The following is a 20,611-nucleotide window of genomic DNA, read 5'->3' as shown; positions in this document are numbered from 1 at the left end:
TATTATATTTTTACTTACGCAAAACAAACGTTAACAAGGGAACATCATAATTATAGAGACCTGCATAGAACAAATTTTCTCCATCATCACAAAAATTTTATAGAATCCATATTCTTATAAAATTCACTGGTGGCTGTTCTAAGTGAAAACAGTAGATCTGCCATGTAGATATACAGAATTATATCAACAGCAAAGGTATCTCAAAGCTAAATAATGTGAAAAAAAGCGCAATAGTTTAAACAGTCAGCTGACTCAAAACTACCATCACTTCAAATTAACAATTTAGAGAACTATCTACCATGGTGAAATATGTGTTTCCACTGCAGTAATCTCATCTTGAGAGGAGAAAGTGTAGAGGAGGCTGGCAAAACAGCTATAACTGCTTCTATTTTATTGTATAATACATGTTTCAAAAGAATGAGGGAAACATTTTAGGAAGAGTTTGCAGTAGTAGGAAAGAATCTTACTGTATGAAAATGCTGTATATCTAAGAATCACCTTTTTTGAAGGGAGTCAGGAGTGGCATCCTAAAGAGGAAGGAGAAGCCCTACTCCCAGCACACAGCAAAAGTACACTCTTTACAAAGGTAAAGAACTGTTCACCGGCCTTTGGAAAATGACACCACTTGCCAGAATGCAATGTATAAACTACAGACAACTGCTTCCAAGAGGATAAATCAAGTTTGGACAGATAATTTAACTCTATTCTTAAGTGATAGCAAATGTCACAGAGGGATGTGATTTCACAAAAAGAATAAATTCAAAGGCACAAGCAAAAATAAGACACTGCGTTTTTCGGGGGTGGGGTGGGGGAGAGTGGGAGTTTCAGGCCTGAAGTAAAATGTTAAAGAAATGCTAAAAAAAGAAGTTGTGTAGAGAAAGATTTCTGGACAATCTACATGAAAAAAAAAAAGAGAAAACTGACACATTTCAGAGCCAATGTGGCAAAACAGATTTGGAATCCCACACTAGGTTATTTTCTCTAAAATCATTCATTGCAGCTTCTTAAACTACAAAATACTAGTAAAATTTCCTATATTCCCTTCTGTTACAGTTCTTAAAGAAGCCACTAATACAGCAAACCTGTACAAAAGTTTAAACATAAAGCAATGCAAATCAGGGAGTTACTTTATTTTATAGGAGATGTTTTATTACCGGCAAAGAGGAAAAAAATGATAAATAAAAAATCCAGTCCCCCAAAGCAATGATCACCAAAATTAAAAACAAAACTAGAAAATAAGAGTCTAAAACATAATATTGAGGTCACATGTATTATGTCTGACCCCTTTTCACCTATGATTCTAAATATGAAAACAAAGAAATAATGACATAACTGTTGAAAATTCTAAAGAAATATTTTCCAAAGCTATAAAAAAGCTAGAATCTTTAGTTAAGTGACTCCTTAACGAATAAGAAATAACACTATGAATTAGGGCAAAAATATTAAAAAGGACAAGACTCTAGGCATTAGAATATTCATTTAAACATCATATAGTCAGTTGTTTATTATCTACTATAAAACTTCCAAATATCTACTGACATTGTCATCTACTCTAATTAAGTGGTTAATTTATAGGAAGACCATTTTTCTAGCTCAAAAGCAAATCTCCTTAAAAATCACACAATGCCTTGCTTGTGGAGAAGATGGAACCACGAACTCAACATTTCATTTTTTTCAAAAAATACTTAAAATAATACATTTTCCAAAGGTACTGTACATTTTAGAGAACAGTCCACTGCATCACTCTAAAGCAGTACTTCCCAAACAGGTATGAAAATCTTATATCATTCTATAGCATTTTATCACTTTTTCCCAGAACATAATGTAAAAGTAATACACAATGAGCTTGTTTTAAGTTTAAAAAAAGAATTCACTGAATTATTAATATTATAAAATACTGAATTAAAGTGAACTTCATAATACCATCTTAACATATACCAAAGTAAAAGAAAGACCAATTCTGGCTCTTCCCATCTACAAATGGAAGTCATAATCTTTAATTTTAAAATAGTTATGTAAGATACAGAATGAATTGTAAATCATTTTTAAAACTATCTACTTTCATGTTGGATTTTAAGACTACATATAAATTAGGATGAAAAATGGTATTATGCCATCAAAAACAGAGGGGGAAACTATTTTTATAAACTGATCTTTGAAATTTAACTTTTACACTTAAAAAAAGAAATCCAGCTGGTTTATTTTTATAATTTTTATGTTTCTTTTTAAGCAACTATATATGAGAAAATGTCTGCAAGCCTGGCCTGGTAGACAACTCACTGACTGTGTAGAAAGTCTTTCATTCCCCATAAATGAAGATCCAAATTCGATTTAATCACATTATATACTATCTTTTTTACCATAATTTTTAGAGTACTAAAGACATTATGATATTGAAATAATTTTGATGAAATGAGTACAATTTATTCATCTGGGGATAATTGTCTTGAGGCAAATTTTCAGGATTACCATTCTTATGCTCCTTATTAAGTTGTTATATATAACAAATATCAGTGAATTTTATGGTTTCTGTTATTGACGAGTGTTTCATTTAAAATAAAACCACCATATCATTTACGATTTCTAGCTGAGTGATAAATCTTGAATGACTGACAGATCTCCAACTAACTAGTCAACTGATAATATCAGAAAGATTTTAAACTCAATTAAATTAACTCAGAATGGTTTAAAGATTTCAACGTTAAGACCTGAAACCTTAAAACTCCTGGAAGAAAATATATGATGTAAGTTCCTTGACAGAGGTCTTGGCACTGATTTTTTTTAATCTGACATCGAAAGCAAAAGCAACAAAAGCAAAAATAAATAAGTGGGACTACATCATACTAAAAAGCTTCTGCACAGCAAAGGGAACCATCAACAAAATGAAAAGGTAACCAACTGAATGGGAGACAGTATTTAGAAATCATATATCTGATAAGGGACTAATATCTAAAATGTATAAAGAACTCATACAACTTAATAGCAAAAAAACAAACATCCGATTAAAAAATGGGTAGAAAATCTGAACAGATATTTTCCAAAGAAGACATAAAGATGGCCAACAGGTTCAACATCATTAATCATCAGGGAAATGCAAATCAAAACTACAATGAGATATAATCTCACACTTGCCAGAATGGCTATTATCAAATGGACAAGAAATAACACGTGTTGGCAAGAATGTGGAGAAAACAGAACCCTTGTACATTGCTGGTGGGAATGTAAACTGGTGCAGTCACTAGGGAAAACAGCACAGAGCTTCCTCCAAAACCTCTGTACCTCCTGGATAAATCAGAAGAAGAAAGAAGAATAGCATCTCTTATATGTGGGATCTTAAAAATTAGCAAACAAAAACAAAAACAAGCTCATAAATACAGAGAACAGCTTGGTGGTTGCCAGAGGTGGGGTGGGGGGTGGAAGAAATGGGTGAAGGGGGTCAAAAGGTATAAAGAAAAAAAAAATAATGTATTTTAAGTGAAAAAACTTGCTTATATCTTTAAAAAGGGGAATATTTTTTAAAATGAAGTCTTCCTTTAAGCATTTAACAATTTGGAAAATAATATGAGAAAACACTAAAAAAAAAACACTAGTCCTGGCTAGGAATACAAAGCTTAAAGAGAGATTGATATGAAAATAATAATATCAAACTTCAGAAAGTAGTTTCTATTATTCTACAGTGATATGAATGTTCAGTATGTCACTAATGTTCAAATTTTACAAAATATAATCCTATAAAAATATAATTCACATATCCAAAAAACTATCTAAATCTTAGGGAATGGTCAAAAGATAATACTGGGTGTTAGTTCATGCAGTGTGGAGCTCGTGCCTTCGACTGACTTTCTACAGACTAATCAATAGGTACTAACATCTGTAGGGACAAGGGTTAACTTTTAGATTTTGTCCAGAAGAAATGCAAATAATTTATGATCTGTGCAGTAGTTAAAATTTCCGTCCAGTAGGGTAACAGAGAACCTCAAAGTTTAGAATTTATGGATCTGCAGGACATTAACTAGTTTTGTATCTAATTTGGCAATCTTATCTGCCTATAAAAATCCTAAATTCTTCAAATGCTCTTTGAACCACACCTCACAAATTACTGATAACTTCATTAGTTAATGATTTGCATAATATGTTTAATTTACACTTATTTTATATTTACATGAGAGTCATGATTTTACCCTTATGAAAATCACACTTTAACATATGCTTTATCTTACCTGTTCAGGGATGTGATGGGGATTATATTCTAATTTTTATCTAGTAAGCAATTGTTAATTATCTTCAAATATCCACCTCCATGAATATCCTAATATGTATGGATACAATTAAATTCTTGAAGAAAACGTTTATTGGTTATATTCAAAGCAGCTATCATTTTAATAATCAGAAATCTAAATTTCAGATCTATTTCCAGGGAAATCTGAAACCTAGTAACAAGCACAAACGGAACCAGAGTAAAATGGAGGAACTACAAAAAGGAGGGAAAAAGACCACTACCTACATGAGTTTTTGCCAAGTCTTTTCAAAGGAAATTAAAAAAGCATAATATTTTTAAAATAGTAAAGTCCTACATAAATATTACTTTTTCCTTTATTTTATATATGTTAGGTTAAGACAAGACAAATTGAACTAAGCCACAGTAGTTATTAACTAGCACACAGCATTGTTCAGCAAGTTTGAGGAGAAAGATATTTATCATATGGTCTTTAATCAAAACATCTATGAAGGTTTTCTGGAATTCAATTTACAAAAAGACTTAAAACTTATTTCTCCTTTACTCCCACTCTTCCATATGTAACTAAAACACTTATCCTCTCCTAATAAAACATTCCTAAAGAACCTAACACTGAACCTTTCACTCTGTAGGCACTCAGATGTTTTACTTTTAAATTTTATTTATGCTAACAATGTGTGTGCAAGATCTAAAGTGAAAATGTGTCTTTGTATATATCTTTGTGTGCTTAGTACAGATTCATGTGTGTGTGTTATACACATACTATTTCAAAGGGTATGTCTGCTTATATCTGTTTGTGAAAGGATATTTTTCTCACTAAAGGAAATAACTTTCTGCAAAAGGTACAAAGAAGTCAGAAGAGATGGAGCCAGAGGTTTTCTTGACAGAGAAACATGAAGGAAGTCTTTGGTCCTAGATCCTAACATTAGTATGGCCTCAAAAAGAGAACAGGATCAGATGTAGTAATAAGACGAGGTAAGAGAAGAAAACAACTTAGAATGGTGGCTTGTTATCATCACCAGTAAAAATAATACTTTGACTACCATGAATGACAATAAAGAATGAGAAGGTGAGATCAGTTTGATTATTACTTTCTCAATTTGAGGATAAGGTTAACGCCAGTACTACTTCAATTTTACCTTGTCATTAGACAGACTATAGATACTATTATCTAACCAGCAAAAGGTATCAAAGCCACCAGGTATAATGTTGCTGAAGGTCAGAAAGTACTGGAATATCTGAGTTGCTAAAAAGGAAAATGAACAGGTATCAAAGAAAATGAAAGGTATCAATTTCAGAGACAAGAAGGATATCTAAAGAAACATTTAGGTGACCAATGAGAAAGGAATATTCAGTTGCTGATGAAAAACATTAGGGAAGTGAACAAGAGGAAGCCCATCTAGAAGAAAGAACTTAGGATGATAGGCAAGAAAATGTGAAATCATGGAAACAGGTTGTCATTAAAATGACAACTGGGTGTTTATCTGATGAATATTGTGGACAGCTAGTAATAAGTCTGTGTTATGAATAATTCAATAAGGTAAAACAAAAACTTTTGCTTACAGGAACACCAGTACTCATAACAAAGTTATCCTTTTAAAAATATTTAGAATATATACAAAAACATAGGCTTAATTACAACAGCCCAAATGATCCAAAATGATATCAAAGAAAATAATTATTAATCAAACAAACATCTATATTGAATTTAATTATATATAACTCTAAGTATCATTTAATGGCTGGTGTTGAATTGCCCCTTAAAGCTGATTATGTTTGGCGGTATATTAGCCAGCATTTGAAATTACTCTCGTCTCATTAGGACATTAGGCTTTTAAATAAGTGTCTAGTGCTTATTTACTTGGGAAAAATATTCTAACTGAATCTCTTTAGTGTCTAAAAGAAAATATATTGACAGAAGAAGCTTTAAAACCTGAGTCTTAAAACATCAATCTATGATATCAGTTCAAGGCAGACAGGAATTCTCTGTCTTCCATTTTTTCCTCCAAGATGCAAGGTATTTAGCCACTACAAATTCATATAGCATGAGACCCAACTAGGCATACATTTCTGATCAGATGCACACACCTAAGCAGGATGTGACAGGTTCCTCACAAAAAGGACCTTTGCTTCTATTTGGAGTTCACAGAGTTAGTTTCTGAACCACTGGGCTCCGTCCACTTTGCATTCCTTCAGAGCAACATTTCCTGCATGCCCCTGGCATGAAAGGTAGACTTCCCTGCCTGTATGAAATACTCATTCACCATGGCAACATCCAGGCCTCCTACATTCAGCTTTTGCTTTCTTCCCTCACTACACTTTTGATTCTCCTCCTTGGTATGCAGCTTCCTATCCAGCAATCAGGGTAACACCTTTCCTAACATAATCCAGCAGCCAGGGCTACCTTCCCTTACACTGCTGGCACACAGCTTCTAATAAGTCTACATCACAGTCAAGTCAACCAGTGACAAGAGTCTGCAAGATAAAACTGAACAACAAAACAACTGTCTTCTGCTTAGGATATGTAGAAAGATGGAAAGAGCATTGTTCCAATCCTTACAACAACAAAATAATGCATATTAATCTGAAAAATGACAACTTTTCTTGAACCCATCAGAGAGTTGTAAGTCCACAGGAAAACCAATTAACCTGAAATCTTAGGAGAGATGAAATCCAAGGACACATGGAGCTGGAGCACTTGCTTACCTGGGGAAAATACCAGGTATGATACAAGCCAGGTAAGAATTCAGCTAAAGTTTTTAATGAATTGCTTAAGGCCACATGTAGTTTAGTATGAAAGCACAGAACCTGTGGGAAGCAAAGATACAAGAAGAATTCAAACTCACTTGTAGACTCTTCTCCACAGACCTCCCAGGGACTCATAAGAAAGATTGGGGGTAGGGAAGATAAGAAACTTCAAAACAGCTCTGGAAGAAGGACACAGCAACCACCACTGTAAAGGCATGAAGCTGAAGCACAGCCCAGATTCTTCAACTCTTTCTCCCCTAGAGAACAAAAACCTTCAGGTCCCGAGGGAAGGCAGCAAGCCTGGATGACCTTAGAGCACAAATAAAACCCCACTGCTGATATAGGAAGGGGAAAGACAGGCCCTCTATCCCAATGGAGGCAGGAATATATTATGAGCCCAGACTACCATAGGCCTCCTAAAGCTGGGGAAGAGGGCCCTATCCCCTAGACCCTGGGTCACAGAGCCTGCCTAAGACTGAGGCTGAATCAGAACAACAGAAAATGCCCTACCGACAAACACTGAGTAACAAGTAACAGCACTCTATTCCTGAGGAGGGTCAACAGTGCAAAGAGAGACCTCTTCTGAGGCACAGGTGCAAAGGAAAGACCTACAGCTCAGGGTGAGACAAACACTAACTCTAGAGGAATCTAAAGCCTGTGATACACTGAGGAAAAGAAGAGCAACAACAAAAGCCAAAGCCAATTCAACTCCTGGCTAGACTAAACCAACCCCTCCCCTGCCCCACTAAAATCCTAGCACAAACCAAGATGGGTCCATGTGCAGGCAAAAATACGATTTATCTCAGTCTTTACTGTCCTAAACAAGATGTCCAACACCCAACATACAAAAAGCAAGAAAGAAAACAACCCACTGTCAGGAAAAAAACCCAAACAACATAACTAGAGTAAGACAGACCCAGATATTGGAACTATTAGGTATGGAATTTAAGATAACTATGATATATGCTAACAGTTCTCATGGAAGAACTGCAAGACAACATGCAAAACAGATGGGGATTACAGCAAAGAGACAGAAACCATAAGAAAGAATCCAGTAGAAATGCTACAAACCAAAAACCTGGTAAAAGAGATAAAGTGCATTTACAACTGGCTCATTAATAAACTCAACACAGCCAAGGAAACAAACAGTGAACTTGAAAATGGATCAAGGGAAAATACCCAAACTGAAACACAAAAAGAAAAAGAAATAGAGCACCAACCTAGAATGGTGAGAAATTTTCAAATGGTCTAACATACATGCAATTGGAGGTTAGAAGGAGTAGAAAAACAAAATGGGACAGAGGAAATATTTGAAATGAAAATGTCTAAGAATTTTCCAAAAGTGATAGCAGAAGTCAAACCAGAGATCCAAGAAGTACAGCAAACAACAAACAGAATTAACACCAAATAAAACATGCCTAGACATTACAAAATGTCTAGATTTGAAAAATTTTTTCAGTTTTTGCTGAAAACCAAAAACAAAGCAAAAATCTTGAAGGTGGCCAAGGAAGATAAAAGATATATAACATATAGGGGACCAAAGATACAAATAATAGTAGAGTTCTCCTCAGAAACCAAGGAAATGAGAAGGCAATGGTGTGATATAGTTAATGTGCTAAAAGAAAAAAAATCAAACAAACAGTGAAAGAAAATTCTATACCAACAGAACATACTTTCAAAACTGAAATAAAGACTTTTTTCAGGCAAACAAAATCTGAGAAAACTCAATGCCAACAGACCTGGAATGTAAGATATTTTTAAGGGAAGTTCTTTAGGCAGAAGGAACATACCAAAAAGCTGAAAAGAAATGAAGAACACTGGGTGTTGTGAGCAACCATACTTCCAGGAGATGCTTCCCAAAGGAAGAGCCCTGGGGAAAACTAAGTATGGGAAATGCTATATGTTAAATGTATCTTATGATCATTCACAACACATATTAGCAAAGTAAAAGTTTGTAGTAAAGAAATGTCATATATGAAGGTAAAACTGAAATTCATTTTTTATTATTTTAATTGCTATAAAAGACAAGAGACTATCTATAGCAAAAGCAGTAGCAATATATTGTGTGCTTACACTACAGTAAAAGTAAAATGTATGTAAACAATGGAAGGAAAGTATTAGAGATATACTGTATTAAGGAATTACCAGTGTTAAGTGGTATATTATTTGAAGATAAGACTCCGTTAATAAAAGATGTATATTGTAAACCTAGGGCAACCACTGGAAAAAAATACTTGAGATATAAATTACCAGTCAATAATGGAGATAAAATGTAATCATAAAAATACTCAATCCAAAAGAAGGCAGAAAAAGAAAAAAATACATAAAATCTAGCAAGATGGAAGATTTTAATCCAACCATATTAATAATTACATTAAATATAAATGGTCTCATAAACCAATGAAAAGACAGACTGTCAGACTGGATATGAAAACAAGACCCAGCTATACTATATTTATAAAAAAATCCACTTTAAATGTAAAGAAATAGGTAAATAGATGATATGTAAACAGGTAATATGGAAAAAGATACAATATGCAAACAGTAGTCAAAGGAAGCTGGAGTAGCTACATTAGTATCAGACAATGTACACCTCAGAACCAGATTATTATCATGGATAAAAAAGGGACATTTAATAATGAAATGATAAACTGGTCAACTCAGTAAGAAGACATAATGATTTTAAATCTATGAACTCAACAGAAGAACTTAAAAATACATGAAGAAAAAACTGATAGAAATGAGAAATAAATCCACAATTATAGTTGAAGAATGCAATATTCCTCTTTCAGTAATTGATAGAATAAGTGGACAGAATATTACAAAGACTATAGAAGACCTGAACAACACTGTGAACAATCTTGACAATTACAGATCACTCCACCTACAACAGCAGAATACACATGCACAGTACATGGAGAACACATGTACATAAGGAAATCACCAAGATAGAGCATATATTGGGTCAAAACCCAAACCTTAAGAAACTTAAAATAACCGAAGTCATAAAATACATATTGTCAGACTATAATTTATACAAATATTAACTCAAAATGGATAAATCTAAATATAAAACCTAAAATTATACGACATCTAAAACAAAACATGAGAGAAAATCTTTGTGACCTTGGATTAGGCAAAGATTTCTCAGCTATGATACCAAAAGCCTGATTCATGAAAGAAAAATTTAAAAATCAAACTTCATCAAAGTTAAAAACTTCTTTAAAAGCGCTGTTAAAAGAATGAAAAAGCGAACAACAGATGGGGATGGAATTTTTGCAAACAACATATCTGATAAAGGATTTCTATTCAAAATATATAAATAACTCTCAAAATTCAATAATAAGAAAACAAAAAGCCTTAATTCTTTTTTAAAAATTGGGCAGAATTGAACAGACACCACCAAAGAAGGTACATGGATGGCAAACAAGCACTTGAAAATATACTCACGTCATTAATCATTAGAGAAATGCACATTAAAACCACACTGAGATACCTCTACACACCTACTAGAGTAACTATAATTTAAAAACAAAGAAAACCTGACAATGCTAAGTGCTGACAAAAATGCAGCTGGAACTTTCACACTATGCCTGTGGGAATGCAAAATCATACAGCCACTTTGAAACTGTCAATTTGGAAGTTTCTTATAAAATTAAACATACACTTACCATATGACCCAAGAATCCCACTCCTAGGTATTTTATCTCTTAAAATAAAAACTTCACACAAAAGCCTATACACAGATGTTTACAGTGACTTTATCTATAATCACCAAAAACTGAAAACAACCCCAAATGTCCCTCAACTGGAGAATGGATAAACAGACTGTGGTACATCTACACAGTGGATTACTACTCAGCAATAAGAAAGGAACTACCAGTACATCCAACAACATGGATGAATCCCAAATGCAAATGCATATGTGAAAGAAGCAGATTAAAAATGCTACGTACTTTATCATTCCAGTTACATGGCATTCTGGAAAAGGCAAAAACCACAGGGACATAAAACAGATCAGTGATTGTCAGGGACTAAAGATGGAAGGAGGAGTTGACTACAGAAGAACATGAGAGAATTTCTGGAGTAATGAAATATTCCTTAGTTTCTTGATTATGGTGATGGTTACAGACCGGTTTGTGTTTGTCAGAACTCTCAGAACTGTACACTAAAATGGAAGAATTTTACTGCAGTTAACATTTTTTTTAAGTGTAGAAAAAAATCACACATTTTAAAGACATTTTGTGCTACATCATTTAAAAACTTTTAACTAGATTTTCTTAAATCTTTATCTTAGACACCTTGGAGACTTTTCCTCCATACCAAGAAAAACTGACTTTACTGAAAATAAAAATGACTATTGTAGTCTGGCAAAGTCCACAATGAGTCTTTATTGTCTGACTCCTGTAAACATTCCAAGGCTAGATTCTACAGGGTTGAGTTAGGTTTTGCACCCTTCAGTGCTTCCACACTAACTAATGTAAAGTTTAGTATCTATCAACTCTCCTACTAGGAAGCTGGGATTAATAGGCTGTGGAAGGAAAAATATGACTGAATTGTTTAAATTTGTATTCCATCTTAGGACTTCTTTCTGATCTACAATAATATGTACAGCCCTCCCTCAGTATCCACAAGGGATTGGTTCTAGGAAACCCCATGGATACCAAAACCCACAGGTGCTCAATTCCCTTATATAAAATGGCAAAGTACAATGAATACAGTTGGCCCTCTGTATCTGTGGATGTTAAACCCGAAAATAGGGAGGGCTGACTGTAAAAATCCACTTGTAAGTGGACCTGTGCAGTTCAAACCCATGTTGTTCAAGGGTCAACCAAGCTTTCACACAAGAAAAGTAAGAGGGAGAGAGTAATGCCAATAGGAAAGTACAGATAACTGTGTTCATGTATCAAAACCAAACCAGATACTAAGAAATAATTATGACATCATACAAAATAGGCTCTAACTTTAATTTCTGAATGTCTAGGATTTCCTAGTATTAGTTAAATGTCTTCTTGGTAAGGTAATAAAATGTTTTTATTTTCATTTTCATTTATTTATTTATTTTTGGCCGTGCTGTGCAGCATGTCGGATTTTTAGGGAAGTCCCTAAAAATATTTTTAATAAAAAGCTTTTACTTATTCCAAAGATTCACAGAGTGATGAAAATGAAAACAAGAAAGCATTTGTGGCCTTGACAAAGAATCATAATTCATTCAACAAGTATGTGAATGCTGACTAAATATTAATCATTACTTAGGCACTGATTGAGCATTGCATAAGCACTGCTTAGTATCCAATGCTGAACAAACAAAATAATACCAGCAAATTCTGTTTTTAAAGATATAACACACTTCTATTTTCTTATAGAGTATATTTACCTCAAAGCCAAGTCTATCCTTTTCCTTCCAAAAACAAAAATGTGTTACTTTCTTATCCCAGAATTCATCTGGCTTCACTACACAAACGAGGGACACTTCAGCTGGAACAACATTCTATAGAATACAAAAAAAATTTACAAATTATACATGTAAAATGAATAATTTATTAAAGTTATAAATTATTAGATACTCATGATTAGGCTGAGTAACTAGGAGACCTTTGGAAAATAATTAAAATAATAAAATAGAAGCAATACTGCAAACTTCAAAATGTACATGGCAATACAGAAATACTTGAAAGACAAGCTGATTCAGAGAAGATTTCAAAAAACAATGTAATACAGACAGTACATGTGAATTATTTTTGTATTTTACTGAATCTCTATAACAGGAATATATTTAAGCTGCAAGATTATTTTTAGTTGAGAAATTATTAAATTTGGTTTTTCTATAATATGAAAAACATTTTTTGTAACACAATCATCTTAGAGAATTTCCTCCAATAACGTAAATCAGTATTCTCACAAAATAAATTTCTTACCAGCCATTATGCAAAAAGGCCAAGATTCTGCGTGATTATTAACTTGAAGAAGAGGACAAAACTAAACCTCGACAAATACAATTTCACATTTACTAGATGCAGTTATTCATATCATCTAAAGAATGGAAATTAACATTTACTGAGTTTAATATATATTCCACATATATTTTATCAGCAAGTCCCATGAAGTCTATCTTTAAAATATATCTTAATTAAACCTACCCATTTTTACCACCTACATTGCTAACATTCCCAGACTAGTCAGCCTTTTGAAATATCCTCTTAGCAGGCCTCCCTGCTTCACGTATTCTCAGGCCCAGAATAAAATTCAAACCCCTTACCAAGGCCAAGAAGGCCCTCCAAGCTCAGGTTCCATGACCTCAGACCTCATCTCACACCTCTCCCCTCTCAGCTCACTCCTCTAACACAGCCACACTGACCTTCTTGCTGCTCCTAGAATGTGACAAGTCTGCTCCCAGTTCAGGACTTTGCCCTTGATGTTTCCTCTGCCTGGAATGTTCTTTGCCCTATACCTAGGAGTACTTCCTCAGTTTATTTAGGATTCTACTCAAATATTCCCTCTTCAGAGAGACCTTCTCTGACCACCCTATCTAAAGTAGCAGCATCTGACTCAGTCTCTTTTCACCAATTTATTTTTCTACATAGCATTTATCCTTATATGATGTTACATTACTTAGTAATTTGTCTAACTGCTTATTGTCTGACTCCTCAAAAAGAATACAGGCTTCCCAATGGCAGGTACCTTATCTATAATGTTACTCCTATATCTCCAGAGCCTATGACAGTGCCTGACATATAGAAGATACTCCATAAATCTTTGCTGAATAAATGAATTCACATTAACAAGTGGATGTTATCCTTCCAATTTTACAGAAAAGTAAACTGAGCTTGAGAGAACTAAAGTAACTTGTCCAAGGGAACAGAGTTGTGAGGGATGGCACTGGATTAGAAGGCAGATCGGTCTGACGCTAAAGTTCTAACATACCTTTCCAAATGTTCTAGACCAGGAGTCAGTAAATTCTTTCTGAAGGTCCAGATAATAAATATTTTAGGCTTTGCAGGCTATACAGTCTCTGTTGCAACTATTTCAATTCTGTCCACATAGTATGAAAGCTGCCATAAACAATATGTAAACAATAAAACTCTATTTATAAACTCTATTTATAAAATAGTCGTCAACCACTATTCTAGACCATAAATAGCACTACTGAATAATAATGTTATATAATTATAATAATAAGTATTGATTAGGGGAAAATAGAAAACTTTTCAATTTAAACATGTCACTGTGCACATCACAAATCTAGCACCTCCTGCAATGACTGGGTTGTGAATAAAGTTAAAAAAAAAAAAAAAACCTCAGTGTTATCAAAACTTTTATCAGAGGGGCTGGGAAATTTAGAGTAGAATGAGGTTTATTTATATGTTGATTGTGTTAGAATATTATTTCAAAATCATTGCGTATTAAAGCTGTGAGAAACAAGAGAAACCAAGCCACTCATTTTAGAGAATATTTGTTACAGGCAGAGCCAGCACTAAGCTCTGGGCTCCCAAACAGCCAGTACCAGTACCTTCTGAAATAAAAGCAATGAATAACTTTGTATGCAGAAACTGTTTGACTAGGAGCAAACAACAGGCCATTGCAACTTCTGAAAATCTTAACTATTAATAAGTCCAAAAGTTGTTAAAATACCTATCAGAAAAGAAATCGCAAGAGGGGATTAAATCATCCATTGATTGTTCTTCAAAAGTGCCACTGATCAAAGTCCAGTTCAAACAGCAAGTCCCAAACAGCTCATCTGTGACACAGTTGAATGGAAGAACACAAGGTCATAATTAATGGATTTCTCATCTAATAGTTATTGTAACAACTTGTACAGAGAAGAGTTAATCTTCAGGGTTTGGAATACAAAAGTGCTGGGAACATATTTGACAGAAAAAGTTATTATGGGACACCAATCTGTGTTCCCTTGAAAACTGATACACTGGAACCTGTCCTTTCCAACCCAAAGGAGTGATTCTAATGATGAAGGTTTAGGCCAACCCGTTAAGAATAAGGTAATGGGGAGATAATTTGGGAACCACCTCAGATACATCCCACTGGTAAATATACACTTTTAAAGGATAAAAACCTGGGGCTTAGGTTGTGCCAGGTTCCAATCGTGACTCCCATGTAATGTACTCCCATGGGTACATTACTTAAAATCCCTGAAGACCTTTGGGGATCGTAGAACCTGCCTCCCAAGTTTGTGAGGATGAAATTGAATGAGATCATTTACATAGCAAGCTTACTGCACAGTACCTGAACAATACTAAGCACTAAAACTAAAAACTGAAATTACCAGTTCCCATCCCTTGAATTTCTTTTTCCTAATTATCACAAATAAAAATAAACCATTAAGATTCATTCTCCCTAGTTATCATTTAAAATTTTAAATTATATTTCTTTCCACAGAACCCTAAAGCAGCTACCGATTATTTCCCAGTTCATTTAAAATTCTTGATCTTTCCTTCAACCTCACTAATATTTACCTAATTCAATGTTCAACATCCCACGTAACAGCCAATATATTGCCCCCAAACTGGCCTGTCATCAGCTCCTTTCATTGTATTCACTTAATTTTTGAGCTATCACTGACAGTGTCCCTGCCAGGAATGTCCTTTTCACCTTCTTTCATTTAAATTAGATAATCTCTCTTATTTAACTCACTTAACTTTTACTTTCTATACAAGCCCTTCTAAGGAAACCCAGGTACATCAGAGCAATCTGTCCCCTTTCAATCACTCAAATACTGTATTTTTCTCTTTCAGATCACAGTATCCTCAATACTCTCACAATAAACCAACAAGTATTTACTAGGTACCTACTATGTGCAAGGGATTACAGAAACACTCTGTGAGGAGCACAAGGAAATATAAACATAAGACTAGGACCAGATCAGGGATTCTATAATCACAGCTGTTTATGAAATGCTTATCTGTGAGCTGCTAAAGCCCCCAAGGACACAGCTGTCAGAGTACGTTTCTTCTAGATCAGAGACAGATATAAGACTATTATGAATCCTGGTGATTTTTGAAGGAAAAAGGGTAACAGAAAGGAGAAACCTATCAGAACCACCTGAGAAGCTTTTTCAGATTAGACTTACCCAGTCGTACTCCCTACCTGTGGTATTAGGAGGGGGTGGAGGTGGGATGATGCAGCTACTACAGTGTGCAAAAGCTCCTAGATGAGTCTGATAACCTCTGCCCTCACACTTTGAGACTCATTGGCCTAGTTGTTTAAGTTACTTAAACATGACATATTATTTTTGGTCATTTACAAACCTTTAGAATAAGGTTGAAATTTATTTTACTACTCAAGTGAAACCTGTAAGAATTGAATCTAAACAATCCAATAGTGACCGGTGCATTTCAGAACTCAGTCACTGCTGAGAAGCTTGGGCACAGTCCAATAAACAAAATGCATTTGCCACTATCACCTCATCTGTTGCTGTACAATAAAACCACTTCCTAATAGTCAAAAATAAAATTACCTGTAGCATTAAGACTACTGTTTTCACCACATTCCACTGGGATTTTCTGCCATCCACAATCACGGTAAATCCTCTAGCCTTACACTTTTCACTGAAATGAAACAAAATTACAGAGTATTAAAACAAGCTTCCTATTTTATTCTTAATAATCCTAAATAAAGTTTACAGTGTAATCATACATGGAGCAGCATTAATCTCAATTGACTTGGTTTGCACTGTCAATAAATGAATTCTTCAGTGTCCTTTCAGTTTTCTCAAGCAATTTATTTTTCTCATTTCAGGAAACACTGACAATTTATAAGCTAATTTGGTAAGAAAATAACTCTAAAAGCACGTAAATTCAATGTCTTAAAAAGAGAAGAAATCAAAGCAACATTCAAATAGTCTCACTAGCCTCTCAATCTCTTCATCTGTAAAATGGGATCACAGTGAAGTAGGTAACTAATGACTGCCAAGTGTGGACGTACTTCTTGTCTCTCCTTCCTGCCAGAAGTGTAAGGTTGTGAAGTGATATTTCAAAACAGGTAGAAAATAAAGTAAGCTATTATTAAACCATTGGAAATAAGCTTCTTGGTGTTCTTTTGGGGAAATTTAACGAGGTGAAGTAGCATTGGTGTATATAACAATTCAAAGCTTGAATACACCATGTCTGACCCACCTCTGCTTTCACTTTTGCATTCTTAGTCACTTGACCAGCACAATATTATCTTGAGTGTTGGAAAATGTGTTATTGCTATATATTATATTCAATTATTCAAGTACCTACTAAACACTTCTCAGAAGCCTGCCCTAGTAAAATGCAACAACAACATGGAAAAACTCTATCCTATGACCAAAACTACATAGCTATATTATTATTATTTATTATTACTATTACTATTTGTTTTACTTATAAAATCAACAACGTAAAGATCTCAACTGCCCTCCCTCTAATATAGTGGAAGAAACTGCAGCTTTGCTTAGCAGAGCAAGGATTTGTTAGTGAAAATTCTCTCCACACAAAGTTCTCCCAATTGCCTACATTATAGGAAAGGTTAATAGCAGGCCCTTTCCTGAGATTTAAATCCAACAGTCCAGGGAATTTTACTAATCCTCCCTTACTCTCTCCAAACATTCACATTAACCTCAAGAGGATTATTGGAGAAGGATATCCAATTCTATTGAGAAACAGTAAGGTCACAAGAATGAGGATGATATTGCTAAAGATCTGGAAGAAGAATAGGTGACTCTGTAGGCAGGGACAGAAGCTGAGCTTCCAAAGAAAGCAGAGAACTGTTCAAGAGGTGAGGCAAAGTGAAACATATGTCCATACAAAAAACCTGCAAACAGATATTCATAGCAGCATAATTCATAACAGCCAAAATCCAAAACAACTCGAATGTCCAACAATGGATGAATGGGAAAAAAATGTGGTAATCCATTCAATAGAGTATTATTCAATCATAAAAAGAAATGAAGTACTGATATATGCTACAACATGGATAAACCTTGAAAACATGCTAAGTGAAAGAAGCCAGATTCAAAAGTCCATATCGTATGATTCCATTTATATGAAATGTCCAGAATGGGTAAATCCATAGAGACAGAAAGCAGACTAGTGGCTGACAAGGGCTGGGAGGAGGGGAGAATGGGATGAGGAGGGACTACCAATGGGTATAGGTTTCTTTTTTGGGCTGATGGCAATGTTCTGGAATTAGAGAGTGATGGTCGCACAACCTTGTGAATATACTGAAAACCACTGAACTGTACACTTTAAAAAACGATGTTTATGATATGTGACTTATATCTTAATAAAAAAATGTTGAAGTATTCTATTTTTGGATTTTGCATTACAAAATAAAGGATCCACTAAGCATTCGTGGGGGTAAGGCAATAATACAGTGATCTCTTCTGCATCAGCAAGAGCACATAAAGACTTGCTGGGGGAAGCAAATCTGACATCTAACTGCTAGTTGTGGGATCAGGTAAGGAGAAGACCACCCTGACTTACGGAGGATACAAGCCAAAGAAAGACAAGCCTAGTAGAGTTACTGTCAGTGAGTGGTCTTCAGAGAAGTGGCGGCAACTCAGGGACTCTACCAGTGCAGTGTGGAAATTTGCAGGAAGGGGAGCTAAGATACATGGAGCTGTCCAGTGGAGGGCCTTTGCTGGTTGGGACTAGAGCCCAAGAGAAGTAAGTCATCCCCATAATTTGGCACCTGCATCTATGAGGTACAGGTTACACAACCATTTTGTTAAACAAGTAAGTTTTACACAAACGAGACATCTATATTTCAAAGCACACTAAATTAATCTGTATATTAAGACAAAGAAAGTAATGAAGCTTGCAAATGCCATCTGCAGTGATCATAAGGGTATAAAATACTCTAAATTTATCTTTTAGAGTACTTAAAAACACCCTTAATCATAATTTTCTCACATTTTACTAAGATAGATAAAGAAAATACACACAATTCAAAGATACTACATATTTGAAGATTGTAAGATCAAGTGAGCTTTCAACTACTTGAAAGGAATAGTTTGTTTGCTTATTTAAATTTTTTAGCTGTGCCACACGGCATGTGGGATCTTAGTTTCCCGACCAGGGATTGAACCCATGCCCCTGCATTGAAAGTGTGGATTCTTAACCACTGGACCACCAGGGAAGTCCCTTTTTTAAAAAAAATTGCAATCCTACAAATGGAGTGATGGTTTAAACTGTTTTTAACAAGAACATACTTCGATTTAGAAGCATATTATGTCCCTTATAAAGGGTGTGTAGCTGCAGTGCTATATTAGTAAATTCCTACACTACTATTAACATTTTATAATTTTAAGACCACTAACCAAAAAAAAAAAAAAATCTATTAACACCCCACTTCCTTGTTCTTACTCCATTAGAGCCTTTCAAGGGTGACGTGCCTAAGTTAAAACAGCTATTAAAGGAGGAGCAGGTCCTTAATAAGCTCACTCACTTTGGCTAGAAAGAGACTGTCAATGGATTTTCTGCAGCTCTTCACTAATTTCTTTGATTACGACTAAGGGCTCCTTCTTTCCACTCAGAGAGCTCTGCTTATACTTACTTAATGGCACTAATTTTACTTATGGTTTTATTATAATTGCTTGTTTATAATTCATCTTCATCAGATAATATGCTTCCAGAAAGCAAGGATATTATTGTCTTAATGATACGTTGGCAGCTTCCAGCTTTAAATATAGAGGGCCTCTAGAAATGTTAGAAGACGCAGATCATATCACTCCTCGGTAGGAATGTAACAATGGCCTTCCTTCTCATTCAGAATTGAAGTCCTTACCATGGCCTACGAGGTCCTCTAAGTTCTGACTGCAGCCCCTCTGAGGGCTCTCCCAGAACCCTCCTTCTCTCAAACTGCTCCACCCACACTACCCTCCCTACTGATCGCACAACACACTGAGCCTGCTCCTGACTCAGGGCCTTTCCACTTACTGCTCCCTCTGTCTAAGATACTCTTTCTTAAATGCTCTTTCATCAGGTATCTGTATAGCCTGGCCCTCACTTCACTCATCTCTGGTAAAATGTTACTTTATCATTTTATAAAATATTGCCACACACTCCTTTGCACTCCATCCCTCCCTTAATTCTTTTCATGCTCTGTTTTATAGACTTATGAACCTCCAACATACTATGTATTTATTATTTTTTATTTTTTTGCAGTACGCGGGCCTCTCACTGTTGTGGCCTCTCCCGTTGCGGAGCACAGGCTCCAGACGCACAGGCTCAGTGGCCATGGCTCACAGGCCCAGCCGCTCCGTGGCATGTGGGATCTTCCTGGACCGGGGCATGAACCCGTGTCCCCTGAATCAGCAGGCAGACTCTCAACCACTGCACCACCAGAGAAGCCCTATGTATTTATTTATAATATTCATTTGATCATTAGGGCATCAGGCACATAAGGGCAGGGGCTGGGCCTTTGTTCACCCATTTCCTCAGCACCTAGAATGATGAGGAACTCATTGTAGGATCTCACATATTTACTAAGTGACTGAAGACTTATGAGTCATCTCTGTGTGATTCTTGGCAAGTCATTAAACCTCCGTGTTCTGATGTTTATTCTGTGACGTAAATGAGTTTTTCTACAATTAGGAAGAACTGACCTAAAATCCAAATTTGAAAAAAATCAATACTTGAGAGAAAC

The 20,611-nt window shown here is 35.0% G+C and overlaps 1 protein-coding gene across 3 annotated transcripts in view; it reads right to left on the bottom strand.

Annotated features, from left to right (window-relative positions):
* SESTD1 (SEC14 and spectrin domain containing 1) overlaps nt 1–20,611 on the bottom strand; it is a 146,542-nt gene that overhangs the window by 68,844 nt on the left and 57,087 nt on the right. For all 3 annotated transcript variants that reach the window (XM_060302198.2, XM_030850718.3, XM_030850723.3), the window contains 2 exons: nt 16,458–16,548; nt 12,363–12,476 (listed from right to left, as the gene is read on the bottom strand). In XM_060302198.2, coding sequence (XP_060158181.1) covers nt 12,363–12,476; nt 16,458–16,548 — 205 coding nt within the window. The remainder of the gene's footprint in view (nt 1–12,362; nt 12,477–16,457; nt 16,549–20,611) is intronic.

Source organism: Globicephala melas, chromosome 7, assembly GCF_963455315.2.
Source record: "Globicephala melas chromosome 7, mGloMel1.2, whole genome shotgun sequence".
In the NCBI taxonomy this organism is placed as follows: Eukaryota; Metazoa; Chordata; class Mammalia; order Artiodactyla; family Delphinidae; genus Globicephala; species Globicephala melas.
This window is presented reverse-complemented; position numbering and strand designations above follow the sequence as displayed.